This window comes from Myotis nattereri (assembly GCF_964212035.1).
Source record: "Myotis nattereri genome assembly, chromosome: 7".
NCBI classification, from domain to species: domain Eukaryota; kingdom Metazoa; phylum Chordata; class Mammalia; order Chiroptera; family Vespertilionidae; genus Myotis; species Myotis nattereri.
In genome coordinates this window covers 32,515,135-32,535,930 of record NC_138082.1, presented here as the reverse complement: position 1 = coordinate 32,535,930, position 20,796 = coordinate 32,515,135, and the positions used below count along the sequence as shown (strand labels likewise).

The following is a 20,796-nucleotide window of genomic DNA, read 5'->3' as shown; positions in this document are numbered from 1 at the left end:
ATATGCCCTTGACCAGAATGGAACCTGAGACCCTTGAGTCCATGGGTCCGACCATCTGAAAACTGAGCCAAACCAGCTAGGACTACAACACAATTTTGATGCAATCACAGAGTCATGTAACCATCACTACAATCCATTTCAGAATTACCGGATCACCCCAAAAAGAAAGCTCACACCGTTAGCCAGCACTCTCAACCCCTCCCCAGCCCCTGACAACCACTAATCTACTTCTTATCTCTATGGATCTGCCTCCTCTGAATGTTTCATAGAAATGGGGTCCCAAAACATGGGGCTCTTGCGTCTGGCTCCCTTCACTGAACAGTGTTCCCAGGGCTCAGGGCCTGGAGGAAGCAGGGCTTCGGGGGCCTGGGAAGTGGACAGGCAGGCCACAGAAGGCCATGGCAGCACAGACAGAATGACCAGGTCCTGGGGTGACGGGCGGCGGCCTGGTCCCCAGCCTGGGTGGAGGAGGAAAGAAGCTTTGGTCTCCCTAGGTGAAGGAGAAGTCTCCCCAGTCTGAAGAGGAGAGATCAAAGATAGACCAATGGCTGTGGCAGCCAGACTTGGAACCTCAGAGATCTCAGATTAAGAAAACAAACAAAATATGGAGTTGTGGGGGTAGGGGGGGCAGGACACTGCTCACAGGACAATAGCTCTGGCCTTTTCGAGGAAACAATGTCAGGAAGGGTCCAAACAAGAGCCCAGGCAACCCCGGGAGGGGCCTGGAGTGAGGAGCAGACAGGCCTGTAGGTGGCAGTGGCAGGTCCTAGATGGGATGCCCAAGCACTGGGCAGGCCAGCACATGGCAACAGGTGTCTGAACAGAGGCGGCTCCCTGGCAACTGGCCTGGCAGGACTGCCACTCTGCGTACTTCCAGCTTCACCTTCCCAAAACCCAGAGTCTCTGTAACCGCACATTTCTCATCGGCTCTCCCCAACCACACCAAACACATGGTTGGCAACTTCTAACCAATCACTACCACCTGTCGCTAACTGCCCAGAATTTGCTATCAGCCAGCAGAAAGGAAAACCTAGAAGAATGGGTTTTCAAACACCATCTGTGTCTGCAATGGCATGTACACACAGGAACAGATGCAACTGAACTGCTGTACTCACTGCTCACTGCCTCAGGCCAGGGGCAGAGGACACAGTGCGGGAGCACCAAGCAGCTCTGGAACTCTCCTCCCCACACATCTCAGCCCAGGACAGTGTCTCCCTGGGGACCACCAGGAGCTTCCAGCCCAGGGATCTGTGACTGCAGCTCTAACGGGAGCAGACCCCATAGGAGAAAGCAGCAGAACAGCAGGGGGGTGGGGAGGAAGTAGCCAGGAAGAGGCGCCAGCACAGGGTCAGCCGAGGTTACCAAACAGTGATAATGAAGAACAAGTGGAAAGTTAGTTCCCAACTGGAGTTTCTGAACCTGCCAAAAACTCAGAACATTACATATATTCAGAAGACGCTGCCTCATGACCATCGGAAATGAGCCAGGACAGGCTACATCCCATCGTCCCATCGTCCCATTTCTGGGGTTTCCTTACCAGCTGACACCAGCTGGAAGGGGGTCTCCTAGTCAACTGCTCACAAATTACTCCAGTTAATGCCAAATCACTTTTCTAGGCTCCGGCATTCTTTTACAAACATGCCCCCTTGGTTCATGCCACACTCACAGGTTTTCTGGTTCGGAGTTGAAGGGATCAGCATTAATTAATAAGCGACTGATAACTGAACCGCCAGGCAAGGAACCAGACATCCCCGCACGAACATCTGTGAGGGAGACAACCCATATTCATGAAACAAAAGCAAACATACTGGTGATAGAAATCAACACCTGTGCGACACGTACAAAAATGGCTTGTGAAGACAGTCCTCATTAAATGTACAAAGCTCCGCCAGAATGAGCTCTTCATACGACTCATCTTAGAGCCCAGTCATCCAGCTTTGGAAGGCTACAGTCATGAGAAATAAACACCTTCAAGCCGCCTGCATCTATTTAAAATCTTTAAATCACACATTAAGGCAGAGATGAAACCTATTTTTGAATATTCTGCCCATCCATGCCTCCAGTAATATCTTTATCACTGGCTACCCAAATGCTCCTCATTTCCGAGGGCTCACTTCCCAAGGGTTTCTGGAATTTTCTTTTTATTTAGTGGAGATTCACTAGAAATTGACAAATCACTTATAGGAGTACACGGTGTGGCTAGGAGGCCTCCGGACTCTACCTGAAGCTGGTTAAGGGAGCTTTGCTGGCAATTTCAACCCCTTGTGGCATTCCTTCCTATGAAGATAAGGTCTGTCACCACTGCCCCGGAGCTGCCTGCACTTCATCCCAGCAAATGAGAGCAAGGGCAGGGAAGAGGACTGGGCCAGCCCTCCCGGCGGCTACCTGCTCCTGCTGCAGTCATGCTAGAAACAGAGGCACGACTCCACAGTCCCACCCACAGCCTGCCACCCTCCTTGTTCACTCAGAACAACTATTTTGCCTGCTTCACATGCCTTCCTGGAGCCCCACCCCCATATCCCCACCCCCAAGGTGATCTAGGTGCCATCTGCCCTTTGTAATGAATAAGAGCACTGTCATACCGTGACCTAACTCTGAATTCTATCTACTTTCCCAAGGACCTATAGACTCTTGGAGGACAGAGACCCGGTCTCGTTTATTCCCACAGACCCAGTGCCGGGCAAAGCGACGGGCGAGACACCCTCCCACAGACAGCTCCCCACTGTGCCCACCTGGTGGTGGGAACACTCACTCGGGAAGAGGATCTTCGTGTTCAGCGCTGGCAGGCCATCCCGGCTTCCTGGCTGGGGAGGAAGAGAGGCAGAACTCCCTTTGCTGATCAGCTTCTCACATGGGGACTTGGACACTATAAAAACAGGACACAAAGCCCCAGACTGTTCACAACAAACCATGACTGACTACTGGGAAAGTTCACTAGGGAAATGCCAGGTGGAGGGCCCGGGGGAAGGGAGGAGCTTCCAAGCCACTGGTCAGCCCATTGGAGCTGGGGAGGTCAAGAAAGAGGCCCAGAGAGAGACAAAGAGGGGACCAGAGGCAAGTGGGTCTGAATGCCTTCAAGAAGGTGAGGCTGGGGCGGGGCCCGGGGGGGCTGGACCCTCCGCACACTGGGGGCGCATGCCAAGTGCTCTAAGTGGTCACGACCATGGAGTGAACTCCGAGACAGGTACCTCTTATTGGCCTGTCTGGGTACAAGGGAGGGGCCATGAACAGCCGGGGGGGCAGGGACATTCTCCACACCTGGAGCCTGAGCCGTTCCAGGACAGATAAGGGGCACAGGAAGAGGACCCGTGGGGCTGGGCGATGCCCTGACCTAAATGCCAGGCCAGGCTGGCTCTGGCTGGAACAAATTTCCTATGTTCATGGCATGTGGCTGGCTGCAACCAGGAGGTTCTGAGATCTACTGGGTCTGGGGCACAGGGAGGTTCTGAGCCCTATTGGGTCTGGGGCACAGGGAGCCTCAGCAGCAAGGCTCCCCCCTCCCCAGCACCCCCTCCCACCTGCCCCCAGACAAACGACGCACAGCAGGTGGTACAGGGAAAGGCCATGTGTTAAGCTTTCTGAGTGTCACAGGCCGATGGCAGGACTGAGGGTCACCCAGGCTGGCGGCTATACCTTTGCGGAGACTTCTATGCTTGGCAACCCCGCAGCTCTCACTGTGGCACATGGTGTCCTCTGACTTCAGGTCCTTTTTCTCCTCTGACTCAGAGAGACCTAAGACAATCATCTCCTGTTCTTGGGTCTGGGCATTCTGCTCATCGACAGCTGCATGGAAAGAATGTCCACAGGTCAGCCCAAGGACATTACTGTAGGCAAGGCCAGCCTGATGGAGGTCTGCTGAACAGACTCCCCTCTTCATCTACCAGTTTGATTTTCCTTCAAATGTCCTCTTGGCTAGAGCTTAGACCTGAAGCTCCCACCTCATCCCCACTGTCCCCCTGGGCCTAGCACACTGCAAGTACCATGGGCACCGGGAATCCGTGCCAGCTGGCTGGGAGGAGGGCCCAGAGGCTGAAGATGTGGGAAGAAGGTGAGTGAAAGATTGAGAGCCTAGAGCAGCCCTGGGAGATGTGGTGAGGGCTCCACCTCGTGCATCCACCAGTATGTAGGTAGGAGGTCACGACTTATTCTTCTCACGGAAGCAAGAAGCAGGCTGATCTGCTCAGAGTGAAAAGGTGAGGGCTAGGAAAGCATCTGAGGGGTGTGGACGTGTGAAATCGTTTCCGAGGGTAATGACAGACAAGACAGACCCAAGACAAGAAAAAACTTGCCGAGGAGGGATCTGGGGGTCCCGGCAAGGTTGGAGGCAATGAAGTTCACAGGTCAGTGTGGTTTTTCAGCATTCTCACCTAAGCTTAGCAAACCGAGTCTGGAGAAAGGGAGTGACTAGCCAGGCGAATCTTTATCCTCTGTGGTCTATCTACCTCTCCCAGGCCCCAGGCTGATGGCGGGCAGTCAGCACGCCAGGCCAATGACCTGCCCAGGCCCTGGGCACCCTCCACCACTGCAGCAGTCCTGACTCAGACACCATGGTGCACATGGTCCCCCCACTTCTCTGACCACCTCCCTGGGCTCCCCCAACCTCCAGCCTCTCTCTGTCCACTGACTTGATGGATGGGGCCCACCTTTCCAGGTGTCCTAAGAGCACCTCAGTTCTAAGCACCACGGCTCTCTCAGAACACACTCCCCCAGGGCAGCCCCTCCTCCAACTGGAGGACACACATCCTGCAGGGCTGCACCCGAGGTTGGTTGGGCAGAGTTCCCACAGGTTAGCTCCATTCTAGGGAGTGGGCCCCCTATTCAGGGATCAGTTTCTCCAAGGAGCCCCCTGCGTATGCCCATGAGGCACCTTTTCACCAGCCAGGGGCGCCCTCCAGCTCTGCCTTCCACTTTCTGGATTCCTGGGTGCTCTTTCCACAGTCTTTACATCAGACCAAGTAGGTGAGCAGGGAGAAACGCTGCAGGCATGCACTCAGGTAGGAGGTGCTGCCTCCTGTCAGGCAGCCTAGGGATAAACCGCTAAGCCAGAAGTGACCTCGGGCTATCAGGCTTTGGCCTGCGTGGTGGATGCCTTTCCAGCACCATGTTCGGAGGAAACCGGGCGTGCCCAGCACTTGCCTGAAGAAAGCTCCCTTTGTCATTAAGAGACCAGCTACCTTTTTCTGTGTGTTCTATGATCTGACGAATCGCCTTCTTCAGGCTGTTGGCTCTCAGCATGAGCTGTTCCCGAGGCCTGAATATCTGCGGCCGGGCTGGGCACGCTGACCCCATCGAGCGGTCCACAGCTGAGCCACAGCTGCTGCCCGTTCCGTCTCCATCTTCTGCCTCCTCAGCAATGGTGGGCGGCGGGGTGGGCAGAGAGGACGAGGCCTGGGACTCGTCGTCCAAGGTCTTGAGGAGAGAATCCAGCTTCTCTTTCAGGACAGAGCACTGGACGGGAACAAATGGAGTGGAATGGAGTGCCTCTCATCCTGACACCCTCCCAGTCAGGGGCTCAGGGAACAGACCTTCTTGGCCATGACCTCAGACTCCTCCGAGCTCTCGGTCGTCTTCTCGTAGGCCTTTCCCACTCGAGCCACAAAGTCCTTCACCGTCTCGCAAAGCACTCTGGGAGAAAGCGCAGAGAAAGCGCAGAAAATCGCTTCTAGACACAGTCCTGGCTGCGGACTGGCCCCGTGTGGGCGCCCCTGCCCCCCCCCCACCCCCGCCCCCCACTCCCCGAGGCAGCTGGCACTCACTTCGCTGATGAGATCACCACCGAGTGCTGGTCGGAAGTCAGGATTTTGGAAAGATGGGCCGCGACCGAATCTTCATAGAAGAGAATTTGCTGCACCTACAATTACCCCAAAACAGGGTGGGATCATTGTAGGAAGTTCACCCAGTGAACTCCTCACCCACTGTGCCCACTAGTCGGGCCTCAGCTCACTTCCTTCAACAATCTGAGACCTGCCAGTGTTATCTGAAAGATGTCAAAGGCTTCATCCAGATGTGGACAGAAGGGCCTTAACAAAAAAGAGCATATTGATAAAGACTTACAAGTATCTCATGCTTCTTTGTCCTTTAGCCTGAGATTCACCACCAGCAGCCTGTGCTAGGAACTAGGATCTTCTATCCTGTTCCCATAGGCAACACTCCTTAACTCAGGTTCCATTCACAGCAGACAACACATCTGTCTACCTGGTTGGGAATGTGGCCTGGCCCACCTCCTTCTCTCAATGTAAGTTCCCCCTTCCTCACTCATCTCTGCCTGCTGAAATGGGAGATCTGATGCTGTGTAATCCCTAGTCCCTAGCCCAGGGCCAACAAACTTTACTATCAGCTAGACTGTACACATAGTCTTCCTCTCTTAAAAGGTACAGACCATTCTCTGCTCACAGGCCATGTCAAAGCAGGCCCAGGAAGATGTGGCCTGGGGGCCAGTTTGCCTACCGCTGATCTAGCCCACTGTCCTTGACCCTGCTGGCGAGCAGACGGCCCCTGGCAGAGTTCTCTCTCCTGCTCAGCCAGCAGCAACTTGCCCAGTGGGGATGAGCACAGCTATGTGCCAGGACTGCACTACTGCAGGATATAAAATAAGGAAGGCAAAGTTTAGGCCCTTATGAACTATTAAGACATAACAGCCCTAAAACAAAAAGAAGAGTGAATGGTTGAACTGGCACAGCTAGCTGCAAAGGGAGGCAACGAAGAGGATGGTGGGGCAGCAGCAGGTGCAGGGAGGGTGGGAAGTCCTAGGGAAGTGTCACCACGAAGGCCCCAAATCCTGATGACAACTGGGAAGCCTCCAGATGACCCAAAGCCTGGGGAGGTCAGAGTCCATGTGGCTCCACCTCAACCTTGAGCTGACCCTGAACTCCTGGTCTAACCTAGGGCTGGGCATGAGAGCACTGGGGTGCCGGGGAGGGGAGGGGACGGGAGGTAACTGGAAAATACCTCGGAACCCTCGCTGAAGTCCTCGGTGACGACGGTAGAAGAGGAGGCCTGCCGGGGCAGTTTAGTCTCGTAGGCCATGACACTCCACCTGCACACAAAGGCAGCTCCCAGGAGGATGCTCCACCTCCCAGGCAGGCCCTACACCTCCCTCCTTGTGTCCTGGAGACCTGACCTTACAACAATTCTAACTTCATCTGTAAGTCCTTTATCTTGGCTTGTGTCCCTAACTTGGCTCCTCCCATAGCTAAGAAAAAATGCTACACCACTTAGTCACTATGGCTCCAGTGATGGAAGAGAAAGCCAGCAGCCAGCTCTTCATCAAATGCACAACATGGGAGGGGCAGCTGAGTGGACGCGTGATCAAACCTGCTCATGGCAACCACAGGATCGTGAAGAGCATGAGCATTTTCAATGACATCAATCCACCACAGGCTCTGGTTAGCAGGATTTCAGACATGAGTCAGAACTCAAAGCAGTTCACCCAAGAAGGATGCCAAAGGATTATTAAACACACAGAGACTATGTATCCAATACTTAGGTTCCTTCTGGGAACAGAACATGAGAAAATGGGGTTGCTCAATTATGGATAATGAGCACTCTACTGATAGGCACCAGATGACGGCTGCAATGGCTCAAGGGGACAGAGCCACCTTCTTTAACAGCCCAGTGGATCAGGCTTGGCCTCAAGAGAAGCCCTCAGCACTCAGTTCATAACCTGTCTGTTATCTTTTTCATAACCCTGGTCAAAACTTAACTCCCAGGAAAAACGAATTCCGGCTCAGGTCAAATTTTTACAACTATTTGTAAAAGGCCTATGGTTCGCAGGGACCCCAGGTAAGAACAGCTGGTCGAGGTGACCTGTCTCCAACCAGCTCCTGTGGTGCAGCACGAGAATGCGCCCCACTCACCTGTCCAGCATCTTGGTGCTGGCTCTTTCCAGCTTCTCCAGGATCTGCGGGAGCTGGGTGTCATCGTCACAGGCCGAGCCCCAGCCTAACACGCGAGCCAGGTCATTCCCTGTGCCCAGGGGCAGCACTCCCAGCTGACACTGGCAGAACACAGTGGGAAGATACAGTATTGAGCCCCCTCCTCTTTGCTGACAATGGTGGCTGAACTCAGTGGAAGAGACCTGCTCCAAAAGGGGTGGGGCTTCCATCCCAGGCAGAGCCACAGAGCCCAAGGCCTTTCTAATCCCACAGAAAAGTCCTCCCTCTCCCACAAGCTGCATCTCACATGTTGCTACATTTTGACTACCCTCTAGTACAGTGGTTCTCAACCTTCTGGCCCTTTAAATACAGTTCCTCATGCTGTGGTGACCCCCAACCATAAAATAATTTTCGTTGCTACTTCATAACTGTAATGTTGCTACTGTTATGAATCGTCATGTAAATATCTGATATGCAGGATGGTCTTAGGCGACCCCTATGAAAGGGTTGTTCGACCACCAAAGGGGTCGCGACCCACAGGTTGAGAACCGCTGCTCTAGTACCTCTCTGATCTACATTTCCCAAATCCCTTCCCCTCCCATTTTACAGCTATGGCCACAGTCCTGTCTCTGACTGTTGAGTGTCTGAACCCCTGAAGAATGATTCTGTAACTCCCGCCGCCTGTCCCTCCATCCACTAAATCTGACTCACTGAAGCCAAGCTCATCTTCTAAAGACACCACTAGTGTCATCTTAGTCCTCTAAAAACATCGGCAGTGGCTTCTAAGTCCCATCAGAACAGGCACCAGGACATCCGGTCACAAAACTCAAGCACACCCAGTGCTCAGCCAACATACCTCTACATGCTATTCCCCAGAGAGACCACCCCCCCCTGCACTGCTCAGGTCTCAACCCTCCCCTTGGAATTCCCACCCCAGAGCTCCCACCACAGGCAGTCAGTCCTCAGGAAGCTCCCTAGACACTGGCTGCGAGACCTCTCCACCTCCATGGTCTGCATGCAGGGTGCAGGGTGGCCAGTGGTCACCTGCTCCAGCACAAGGGAGGCCCTGCCACCCTGCGGGGACAGCAAGCTGGAGGGTGAGGACCGGGAGCCCAGGCACTAGGTGGAGAGGTCCTGGCACTGGCTCCCTGGGACCTGAAAGAAAAGGCACAAGCAGTGGCGGTGACAGTAATGGTCCAGCTCGAGAGGTGGCCCCTGCCACGTCAGAGTGCCATCAAGAGGAGGGTAGTGAGGAAAAAGTCAGAGAAGCAGAGAAGAGCCAGCCAGCATGGCTCCATGGTTGAGTGTCAACCTGTGAACCAGAGAAGCAGAAAAGGAAGAGGGAGCCCAACTGGGACCCTAGCAAGCTGTGTTACGAAGTCTGGACTTTGTCCTAAAGACAAGGGGCCACCAAAGAACTGCCCATGGTGAAAGTCCGGGGAGGGTGGGCAGCAGCACACAGGGGCTAGCTTAGACACTCTGGGGTGGCAGGACTGAGTCTAGCAACTAAGTAGAAATGAGGAGGGAGGGCAAGGGAAGAATCAAGAATGACCAACTGCCAAATCTCCGGCTTGGACGTCTGGTGGATGATAATTTTCAGACTCTAAGGAAAGAAAGGGGGGCGGGCAGGGCTGAGTGGTATGCTCAGTGCTGGAAATGTTGGGCTTGAGGTGGGAAGGGGCAGCCAGGAAGACGAGAAACACCGAGGAAAGCTAGGGGAAAGGTGGCTGACCAGAGAATCAAGTGCCACAGAGAAGCCAAAGGAGATAGTGTTCACTGAACTCAGCTGAGTGGATGAAACCTGCCTTCCTGATTAGTGACAAACTTGTAGATCATCCTGGAAGTCAACAGAACACAGGACCTAAGTGTAGTGCTCTAACTTTACCACTAGAGGGCAGCATTCTCTTTCCTGAGCAAGTGGCCTTGCTGGAGAGTTCACTGTCCAACTTCCAACAAAATTTTAGTGCCCGAGGCTAAAAAATGCCTAAAAACAGTCCACCCCACCTGAGAGTCAGGTCGAAGATCTGGAAAAAAGTATGTTGAAAGCAAATGACAAACGGAAAAAATGTCACCAACAAAGAGTTTACATCCCTAATGACAATAATCCTTAAAAATTAAAATATTTTTAATTTTTTAAAAGGCAAATACCCCAATTGAAATGTAGGCAAGGAACATAAACAGGTAACTCACTTAAAAAGTCATGGTTAGCCCAAATGGCAAGGCTCAGTGGTTGAGCATCGACCTGTGAACCAGGAGGTGATGGTTTGATTCCTGGTCATGGCATATGCCCAGGTTGGGCGCACAGGAGGCAACCAATCAATGATTCCCTCATCATTGATGTTTCTATCTCTCTCTCTCCCTCTCTCTTCCTCTCTGAAATCAATAAAAACATATTGAAAAAAGAAAAAGAAAAAAAAATTCACGGTTGAGATGTTTGATTTCACCAGTAGTGAAGAAATAAAAATAAGACATACCCGGGAGAGCAGGAAGGGACAGAAATAGACTTACTGGAACTGCAAGTCACAGTTAGGCTTCCTTGGACCTCGCTCTATCAACAACAGACTCGTATCACCCATGCTGTTCCGTGCCTGCACTTTCTAAATCAGCATGTTGTGGCATCTTGCACTCGCCCCCTGGCAGTAAGTGGAGATCTGCGGGTGGTTTCCACCTGTCAAAGCTCTGCGCTGAGCTAGCTCACTCACCCCACTGATGATCCCCTACCTGGGCATTCATAACGACTACTGGTGAAAATCATAGAGACCCTTTCCCAACTATGCTCTTTCAAAGAGCATCCAACCTTTAGACTCTGATCTGTACTGCCACACTGCTGTCCTTCCAGACTGCACAATCTCATTTCCTGATGCCACAAAAGTGTCCTTTCCCACACCTGTCCATTGTTCATCTTATTCGTTTTGCCCAACTAAGTAGACAAAAAGGTCATACCTTTACTTCTAACTGTGAAGTTCCTGTTCCCCTGTCACAGCCCAGCCCCAGCCCCAGCCCCCGGCCCCATGATGCTATCGAGCTACCAGCTCTTCCCTTCCAGACCTTAGCTGACCCCTGCCTGAGAACAGTACTCCAAGGGGACATGGAGTGTCACCAAGACAGCCCAGCTTCTCTCTAACTGTGACATCACCCCCCCACCGCCCCATTCCCAGGGCTGGGCTCCTCCACATTCAGGCACCTGTTTGTGAAGATTGAGGCTGTCGATTTCGGAGAGGACCCAGCCAACACTGCCATCCCCACCACAAACCAGAATCCGGAATGTATCAAACTTCTGGAATAAGCGTAAGCTGCAAAGAAAAGAGAATGTAATGAGATGAGGTGCATTCTAAATGACAAATGATGGCCAGTTAGTCCTGGGCGAGGGCCCCTTCTGTGGCCCTCAGGCCGACCTTGCACCTTCCCTGTGATTAAGTCTGTCAGAGGCAGAGCCCAGGTGCTCAGACTCAGCCTGCTGGGGCCACTGGGCACCTGAGAGCAAAAGCCACCCACCCAAGGCCTCTGTGCCCATTACCCCCTCGCCTAGTCCCCACGCCCCACTTGCCTAGTCCTCACACGCAGCCAGAACCTGCATGGGCAGCTGAGGAGCCCAAGAAGCACAATTATGTCCACTTTACCTTCCCGCTGGGCCACTGCATCCTCCCAGGTGATGTGACCCATCCCTCCTCCCCACGTAACCCACCTCCATCTGCTTCCCGAGCTCCTCATGGTCACCTGCCCCTCGCATGCAGTGTCCCCCTCTGCTCACTCCTCACCCACTTCCTGAGTGGCCTGATCCAAGTTTTGGCTTCAGAGACCACACATATGCCGATGACCCTGAGTGACCCTAAACCATGACCTCCAGGCTTTCCTGAAGGACAACACTTGCACTTGTCTACCAAAAGAGTCACTCGGGTGTCCTAGGTTCCCCTCCTGGGAAAAGAGCAGAGCTACCATCAAAACAGTCACCAGACCAGACCCCGCTGTCCCGTCCACCATTGCGTCTCTCATAATCACTACAAGAGCCTTCTTCCTAGCTCACGTCTCCTGCGAATACCTGACTGCTACCAGTATGATCTTCCCAAAACAAGTCTTGTCCAGTGTCTCACTTTAACTAGTTGCCACTTGTTTACAGGAAAGGTTCCAACCTCTCGGCCAGCACCCACAACCCTCCCTGGCCAGCAGCTGACATCCCACTGTCTTCTCACCTCTTGGCACACACAGTACCTTCTGCCCAACAGGCTCCAAACCTCCCTCCCCCCATGACACCAATTCTCCTCAAACACTGGCTCAGGGAGAAACTGAGAAACCCCAATTTGATTTATAAACTCCTCCTGTGGGTTCCCACAGCATCTGCATGCCTCCCTGTCATGGTGACAGACACGCTGTCATGTAACCTTGACTATGTGTCCATGTGCTGCACTCCCGGCAGGCAGGGGCCCACCTTAGTAGGCCTTCCATCTAGCTGAATCTGAGCCAGAGGACATCCTGGAAAGACAAAAGGGAATGAGGGATGCACGTGACTTAGGGAATAAACATAGGTGAGGTTCTGAAGCAGCAAGGCTGCCTCTGACTGTCAGGGTGCTTCTCTGAGAACACTGACCTCTCCCAGGCCTCCTGCTCTCCAAGGACAGGTGACACATCAAGGGCAGGAATCAAGAAAATGAAACAGTGTGCCTAAGTTTATTTATAAAATGTGAGATAGAAGCTGCTTCCCAGAAATAAGAGTTTTCTAAAACAACTGCCCCTGTGCCTTTGTGGGGCCCCATCTCCTACACAACACCACCCCAAACACGGGTCTGCATGCAGCCAAGGAATATTTGGTTCCTCTCAAGTTCCCTGTCCAAAGCCATTCCACAGCATTCGTCCAACACTCTCGGTGCCTCGCTACCTGTTTAGTATATCAGGACAAGGGCTGTCTGATCCCTTCACTGTCCCGCCTTCCCCCCCCCCCCCTATTTTTTAATCCTCACCTGAGGATATGTCTATTGCTTTCAGAGAGAGAGAAAGAGAGAAACATCAATAGGTTGCCTCCCATATGCACCCCAACCAGGGATCAAACCCAAAACCTAGGTATGTTCCCTGACCGGGGATTGAACCCACAACCTTTTTTGGTGTATGGGACAATGCTCCAATTGACTGAGCCACCCGGCCAGAGCACTGGCCCCATTTTTTAACTAAAAAGACTCCTTTCTAAACCCAGGGGTGAATATGCTCCTGCGTCATTCAGTTAACTGAGTCCGCCTATCTACATCTCGGGAGTGCTGCCTGGAGGGAGCAGGCTAGAAAGTTGCCATGGGACTTTTCTCCAGCAGCAGCTGCCATGGGAACACCCCCACATCAGGCCCTGGGGGTATGTGCACATCCTCTCCCCTCCCCGAAGCTCCTGTTACATCAGCCCCTGCTCCAAACACAGCACCCTCCCAGAAAACACAAACCAGAGAACAGGCCCCCAAGCAATTCCCACTACAAATACTCTGGATGATCCATCCCCTCACAAGCTAGGAGGCTTAGGGCGCCGACCTTGAACTGCTGCTTCCAAATGAGGAAGGAGTTAGTTCAAACGACAAAATTCACAGAAGCAAATGTTTTTACAAACCTATAGTATGCACAAAACTAGGAAGAAGACACATCAGCTCTCCAGCTACTTGGGCCCTCGCACGTCTGCATGTGTCACTGCACCTGCAAGGTGAGCATCTTCTTGTGCCTCCAAAATGAAAACTCTCTTGTTTGGCCTCCTTGGAGGAATGCCTCCCCAATACTAAGCAGCCACTGAAAGCCACAAAGCAAGTCTGTAACCACTGACATCAGAAAACGCCCACCCTATTGCATGCTGACACCCTTAAACAGTATACTGCACAATGCCAGGCAACAACGCACCACATTCAGTTCAAAAGTGTGTGTGCACGCCTGAAATACACATTTGAAAATTGGAAGGACACCCAACTCTATTAACTATTGAGTGGGTACCTCTGCGAGTAGAATTTGGGGAACGAGGGGGTGATTCAAGAAACACGGCCTTTATTTCCTATTTAAAAATGTATGTTTGAATCTCTTAGTAATAAACATGCATTATCTTCAAAAAACGTTTTAACTCCAAGAAAGATCTATTTTACAAGCTTACCCGAGGTGTGGCCCTCCGTTCATGAGGTCAAAAACCTGGGCAGGGTTCAGCAGCTGTTTGAATCTTCTGAGGAACTTCACGCCCTGGTTGTCCCCACTTTTTGAATTGACGAAGACTAACAAGGGGCTTGTGCAGGACGGAGGACATGTGGCCTTCCAGAAGCCTGGATTGAGAACGGAAAAGGGCAGAGGAAGACTCAAAGCCATGAAAGACAGATGGGCATGCCTGATCCTGTAAGAAGTAATCACCCGAGGGCCCTGTAACTTACACAGAACCAGCAAGAGTTAATCAGCATATGTCCACATCGCCACTATCCCTACAGAAGAGAGTGAGTGCCCATCCAGTCTGACTTCATATTTACAAGGATTCTAAATTTCAGAAAGAAGGGGCACCGCACTGCTCTTTCACTCTTGCTCTTATTCTGAAGAGCTGATTTCCTCCCGGATATAGGCCCGTTTCCCACCTTTCCAACAAACACTACTACAAGCATGTCAAACTCGTGGCCAGAGGGTTTGCCATGCTTGACTCACTAATATGCATCATCAAACATGCTCTGGACAAGTGCCAACAGCATGGAATCACGTGCTACTTAATACCTGCTGCTAGATGGAGACCAGCTGACGTAGCACATGATTTCAATGGCTCACAGCAGAGACAGACACAAGTCTTTGACTTGGTGTCTACTCACAGCCTCCTGGATCCATCACCTTTAACCAAGGTACCAGCCTTGAGTTCTAAGCCTGCCCAGTGGCCATCAGGACACCATTTACCACCTTTGTACATAAGTCCTCTCCCCTGATGGCTGGGTCTGACCTCTTCCCCACCACATCTCAAAATCACCAACAGAGCCTTTTAGAGTGAGGAAGGAGAATGCACGAGGGAGAGCATGAGGAACGGGGCAGGCCAGGAGAGAGCCTTGTACCCACCATCGGAATCGATGCTGTTGAGAGCTGTGGGAGGGATGACCGACACTTTACACAGGCCCAGGGGGCACTTGGTCACTAAGGATTCCTTACACGCCGTGTGTACCTGGAACAAGAATCCATGCATCACAAGGGGTCACAGCCTCCTTCAAATACGGCCTACAGTTGCAGGAGGAATGGGCTGTTCCCACTGAGGAACTGACAGGGTTCAGGAGGGCCACGCTCACTCACCATGGCCTTGCACCACAGGCAGCGCCAGTCCTGCAGACGCAGCACGCTGCCACAGGTCTTGTCACACACCGTGCACTTGGCACTCACAGGTAGATTTCCTTCGAGCCACTGGTGAGGCATGGCGATCTGCAGACCAAGCAGAGACATGCACTAGGGACATGTCCCAGCACCCCACACAGGGGCACAGAAGACCTTGGGCAAAGATGCTCCAAAATGACTTCAACCAAGACACTTTTCTCACCACAAGCAGAGGGAGAACAGGGTTGTCCCACCCACACTCCTACCCCGGGCACAGCATGACTCACAGGGACTGGACAGAACTCGGCAGCACAAAAGCCCACAGTGAGCCCCCAAATGCAGAGTGGGAGCAACTCAAAACCTCAAGGAAGAGAACTGAGGGAGAGGAGAGCCACAATAGTTTGACCAGTGCCCCTTTGCGTACCCCGTCCTCATCCTCAATGATGTCCTTCCCGATGGAGGCCAGTGTGGTCCACTTGCAGTTATTGGTTGCACGCACAGCACACCGTTTGTGGGCCTTGAACTTGCACACTGTGAGAGAATGAACACATGAACCTTCAAGCCTCAATCATGGCAGCTGCTTCCTGTGCTTGAGGAGTTGGTCCAGTGGAAATGCCCAAGCCTCCTGGACAGTTGGAACAAACAGACAGCACTCCCTGTGTTATGATCTAACTACTGAGACATAGATAGGGACTGATCTCGGTGAGACTAGACACCCAGTATAGCCAGGAGTCGGCAGACCTTCTGGAAAGGGCCAGAGAGTAACCAGTTCAGTCTCTATCCCAACTGCTCACCCTGCCCCTGCAGCCCAAGGACCACCATGAACCATGCTTCACATATGGACACTGAAATGTCCATTCCATGACTTCCTGCGTCACAAAATAGTCATCTTCTTTTGACTTTTTCCAACCATTTAAAAATGTAAAACCAGCCCTAACCGGTTTGGTTCAGTGGATAGAGCGTCGGCCTGCGGACTGAAAGGTCCCAGGTTCGATTCCGGTCAAGGGCATGTACCTTGGTTGCGGGCACATCCCCAGTGGGAGGTGTGCAGGAGGCCACTGATCTATGTTTCTCTCTCATTGATGTTTCTAACTCTCTATCCCTCTCCCTTCCTCTCTGTAAAATATCAATAAAATATATCTTTAAAAATAATAAAAATAAAAATAAAAATGTAAAACCAGCCCAGTCAGTGGTGGCTCAGTTGGTTGAATGTTGACCCACAAACCAAGAGACTGTGGGTTTGATTCCTAGTCAGGGAAGATGCCCGAGTTGCCGGCTGGATTCCTAGTGGGGGGCATGTGAGAGGTGGACAAATTATGTTTCTCTCTCATCAATGTTTCTATTTCTCTATCCCTCTCCCTTACTCTCTAAAATCAGTAAAAACATTCTTTTTTAAATGTAAAACCCTTTTTAATCTCGCAAGCTGCACAGAAACAGGGGACAGGTGGGATCTGGCCCGAGGAAGACAGTTTGCCTTTCTCTGATCCTGCCCAAACACTGGAACCCTGCCCTCTAGATCTAGAAGACAACTTTCAATCCATTTATCCACAGCCCAATTCACCCCAAGAGGGGGTTTAACTACACTGGGGCTGACAGTTTCAACTCTTTCCTTCCGTGGCCTCTACTTTCTTCTCCATGTCTCCTTATTACTGCCTCCCTTCTTTCCTTTGACCCATTACTATAAAAAAGAACTTATCAAAGACTCCTCAGTAGGCACAATAAATAAGCATGGGGTCACAGCAATCACTTCACTCCTAAAGATGTGGGGTGACTACAGTTGGACCTCAGGGTCAGACCACCTTTCCAAGCAGATAACACATCGTCCACACCTTCACAGGACAGTCCATGGGACGTGACCCCAGATAGAGCCTCACGGCACACGTTGCAATAGGTCGGCCTCGCGTGGGAACAGGCGTACCAATTGTGCATCCCTGAGAAGTGGTCCATGCTGTACTGGGTCGGCTGGAAGAAGAAAATAAAGGCAGCAAAGAGAAGGTGAACCTCTGACATTCTTAAATGTGGTAACTTAAACAGGAATCAATAAAGTATCCAGAGGAGGAGAGGAGGAAGGTTATAAAAGACAGGGTCGCAGTACGATGGGGCGACCTTAGTTTACAAGGACCATGCTGAGAACGCAAGTCCAGAGCTGTACGACCCACACGTGAGGGACACCCAGACAGCAGCAACTAAGGAAAGGGCAACAAGAAGAGTTCCTTTCTACCTCAAAATGCTCCCTGTTCTGGACAGTCTTCAGCGCTGCGATCCAATCTTCCATTTCCTTCCTGTTGTCAGCACACAGGATGAGTTTCCTACATGGAGTGATAACCTAAAGAAAGGAACATATTCAACAAATCTATGAACAAAATACAAATGCTAACAACTATAGAAACATCTTAAAAGCCTACTTTCACCATATATATTTTAGTGAAAAATAACTGCTTCATTCAAATACTCAATTGAACAGAGCATAAAAATGGTTATCATGAATCACTGAAAAACAAGAACAATCTCAAACCAAAAGACAATCATATTTAGGTTATACATTCACTAAAAATCAACTTAAGTGGACACTTATGATCTACTTACTACTCAGGCACAGTAATAAGCCATAGGAAAAAATTTTTAAAGGAATAGAAACAGCTGTTATTGTTCTAAATCGCTCATGGGGTGACATCCTGCACTGACATAGTTCAGGGACAGTCTGGTCCAAGTTACTCAAAGAACAGGGTGGGCATTTCATATGTACCACATGTAAGTGTTCTCACACAAAACCTTTGAATACATGACAATGGAATAACAGCCAGCTACTGCATGCAGGGCCTGAGCAACATAACTGAACCTGGTAATAATCAACAACTAGAAATTATATCCACAACATATAAAATAGTCTTTATATACCAACAGAATAAATCTTTCTTACAGAAAAAAAGGCTATAAATTTACATTTCACAGAAGAAATACAAAATGGCTAATAAACAAATAAAAAGATGCTTGATTAACCACTCTAGCCATCAGGGGATGCAAATGAAAATAACAAATTATTTTCACCTAATTGGCAAAGTTTTAAAAGATGATAATCCAGTGTTTTCAAAGATATGGGGTGTGTGTGTGGGGGGGGGGGGGGGGGGGGAGGAAGAGTTCTCCTGAAGCACTGACAGGAGGTAAACAGCATATAAACTTTATAGAGAAAAACTGGCCCTAGCTGGTTTGGCCGATAGATGTCAGCTTATGGACTGAAGGGTCCCAGGTTCAATTCCGATCAGGGGCGCATGCCCAGTTTGTGGGCTCGATCCCCAGTATGGGGCATGGAGGAGGCAGCCAATCAATGATTCTCTCTTATCACTGATGTTTTTCTCTCTCCCCTCCTTCTCCCTTCCTCTCTGAAATAAATAAAAATACAGTTTTAAAAAATTATTTTTAAAAAAGGGTGGGAAAAGAAAAACTGGCCATGTCTATTAAAATTTTTTAAAGTTACAGCCTTTCACTTAATTTTGTTTTATAATGACGTAAAGTATCTACATGGTTCCAAAGTCAAATCTACAAAATACAGTACATTCAAAAGTCTAGCTTTGTATCTGTTCCTTCCATCCTGGTTCCCTCCCTATGCCAAAGGAGCCCTAAAAATAAATAAACGAAACTACGGTTTATCATTCCATGTGTAAGGTATGTGCTAATACATGTGTGAGCACAATTCCCTTCAGAAGCAGTAGCACACCACAGACGCCCTTCTCCTCTGCTTTTCCCTCTGAGTATAAGGCCCCGCCCTCACTCCTCAGCAGCATGCAGTGTTTCCTTGGTCTTTCTTGTAGCCGTACCCAGTCTGTTCAACCCGTTCCCTATTAATGGGTATTATGTTGTTGAAAAGCCTTTGGCATGTCAAAAGTGCCGAAATGCACAGCCTTTACACAGATCTTTTCATATGTACCAGTGTATTGGGTGACAGAGTAAATGCATATGTAATTTTGTAGCTATTGCCAAATTCCCTTCTGCAGGGGCTGTGCCATTCTGCATTCCCATCTGAAGTATTAGAGAAATGGCAGCTTTCCCAGGGGCTCACCAATGAAGTATGTTATTTAACTTCTGGATTTCTGCTGTTTTGTAGATTATCTCTTCTGTGATTTCCATAAACTACCCACAAAGCTTAACCAGAGAAGAGGATAATCAGAAGTGAGTCACAGATGCAGGGTACTGTTGATTCTTTTAGGTAACCAGGGTAACTGGGATAACTACACGAAGGGGGCCAGGCTGGGTGTAGAAAGAGGCGAAGCTAGAGGAAGGTGAAGGGAGCCTGAAAGACAGAAAACAGAAGACTGGAGAAGTGAGTGCCCTCCGGGGGGCGGGGGGGGGGGGGGGAGCCACTGTCTCTGAAGCTTCAAAAGCACCACATATAGCCTATATCCCAGCACTGAACCTACCCATCCACCCAGCAAACTCCTGCTGAGTGTCTCAAAGACCATGACAAGCCAAGGTTCCTGTTCACAAAGAACTCACCCCAGGCAAAAACGACATTTCAGAAACTGACATGTGCCATGAGGACAAAGCAGATCATGGGAATGGGGCTGATGGGTGCTTTGGAGGGTGGTCAGAAAAGGCCATAAGACAGCTGGGCAATAGACAAGGCCTTGGGTCAGTGCTTCAGGACTTTTCATCAGTAACTATAAAATCTCAGCAAACACTTCTTTTTACTCACTCCGGGGTGAGTTTTAATATTTGAACATTTTTATCAGTATAATAAATACAATTTCAAAAAGATAATACAATTTATTTTGCATAACTTGGGGATTTTATTGGGGGTTATGCAATAAGGTATTTACAGAAGAGAACAATGAGATTTTTCATGTCCTGTTCTATTTTAAGCCTTATTTCCACTACTCCCGTGACAACCTGTACAAGATCAAGTGTGCATGTTATTCCAGAACTCAGCTCTGTGGTCGGAGCAGGTGGACCTTTGGGCCCTCCCTCGCCCACATGCCGAAGGAAGGAGGGGGGTTACTGGAATAGCTTCGTGGGCACTAGCACCACTGGACAGCAAGTTACAGACAAACTGTTATGTTTAAAGATGGTGACTTAATGGAACAAATGATAAATGATGTCATTTCCTCAATCTGTGCAGTTATTTACAGGGAGTAAACACTGACCAACAGATAAATGTCTAAGAACCTGGTTTTCAGCTATTTCAAGAAACACTTGTGCCTGATGGAAGCCTCAGACCTGGCCACTGACTGGCTAGGACACGTGGGAAGACTGTCTTATTTTCTCTTCTGGAAATGGGGGTGATAAAAGCTAACTGACAGGGCTGTTATGAGATTAAATGGAACCAAATGTGGACAGAACCAAGCATGGGACCCAACACACAGTGTTCAGGACACATCCTGAGTCCAAAGCCCTCACAAGCTGTGCAACTTGGAACAGGTGCTTCCCCTCTCTGTGCCTCCATCTGCTCATCTGAAAACTGGGGCTACTAATGGTGAGGACACATACCAGGCTGTTGTGAGGTTCTAGGCGGGAACCCGGAAGTGCTGAGAACAGTACTCACGTGTAAGCACGTCCCACTGTCACTCTCAGTGCTATTTCAGGCTCTTCCCTGTGGACCCACCTTTCTGAGGCCATTCTGGGGCCAAGAGTCCACCTCCCAGATTACGAG

At 50.5% G+C, this 20,796-nt stretch overlaps 1 protein-coding gene across 1 annotated transcript in view; it reads right to left on the bottom strand.

The window, feature by feature from the left end:
* Nucleotides 1-20,796, bottom strand: part of DGKD (diacylglycerol kinase delta) — a gene marked incomplete at its 5' end in the record, with an annotated part of 114,170 nt that overhangs the window by 14,990 nt on the left and 78,384 nt on the right. Inside the window, 15 exons of the mRNA XM_081095372.1 lie at nucleotides 1,667-1,763; nucleotides 2,753-2,866; nucleotides 3,634-3,783; nucleotides 5,175-5,448; nucleotides 5,526-5,625; nucleotides 5,757-5,851; nucleotides 6,949-7,036; nucleotides 7,857-7,996; nucleotides 11,059-11,167; nucleotides 13,981-14,143; nucleotides 14,907-15,009; nucleotides 15,135-15,260; nucleotides 15,577-15,683; nucleotides 16,982-17,114; nucleotides 17,374-17,478. Coding sequence (XP_080951498.1) covers nucleotides 1,667-1,763; nucleotides 2,753-2,866; nucleotides 3,634-3,783; nucleotides 5,175-5,448; nucleotides 5,526-5,625; nucleotides 5,757-5,851; nucleotides 6,949-7,036; nucleotides 7,857-7,996; nucleotides 11,059-11,167; nucleotides 13,981-14,143; nucleotides 14,907-15,009; nucleotides 15,135-15,260; nucleotides 15,577-15,683; nucleotides 16,982-17,114; nucleotides 17,374-17,478 — 1,904 coding nt within the window. The remainder of the gene's footprint in view (nucleotides 1-1,666; nucleotides 1,764-2,752; nucleotides 2,867-3,633; nucleotides 3,784-5,174; nucleotides 5,449-5,525; nucleotides 5,626-5,756; nucleotides 5,852-6,948; nucleotides 7,037-7,856; nucleotides 7,997-11,058; nucleotides 11,168-13,980; nucleotides 14,144-14,906; nucleotides 15,010-15,134; nucleotides 15,261-15,576; nucleotides 15,684-16,981; nucleotides 17,115-17,373; nucleotides 17,479-20,796) is intronic.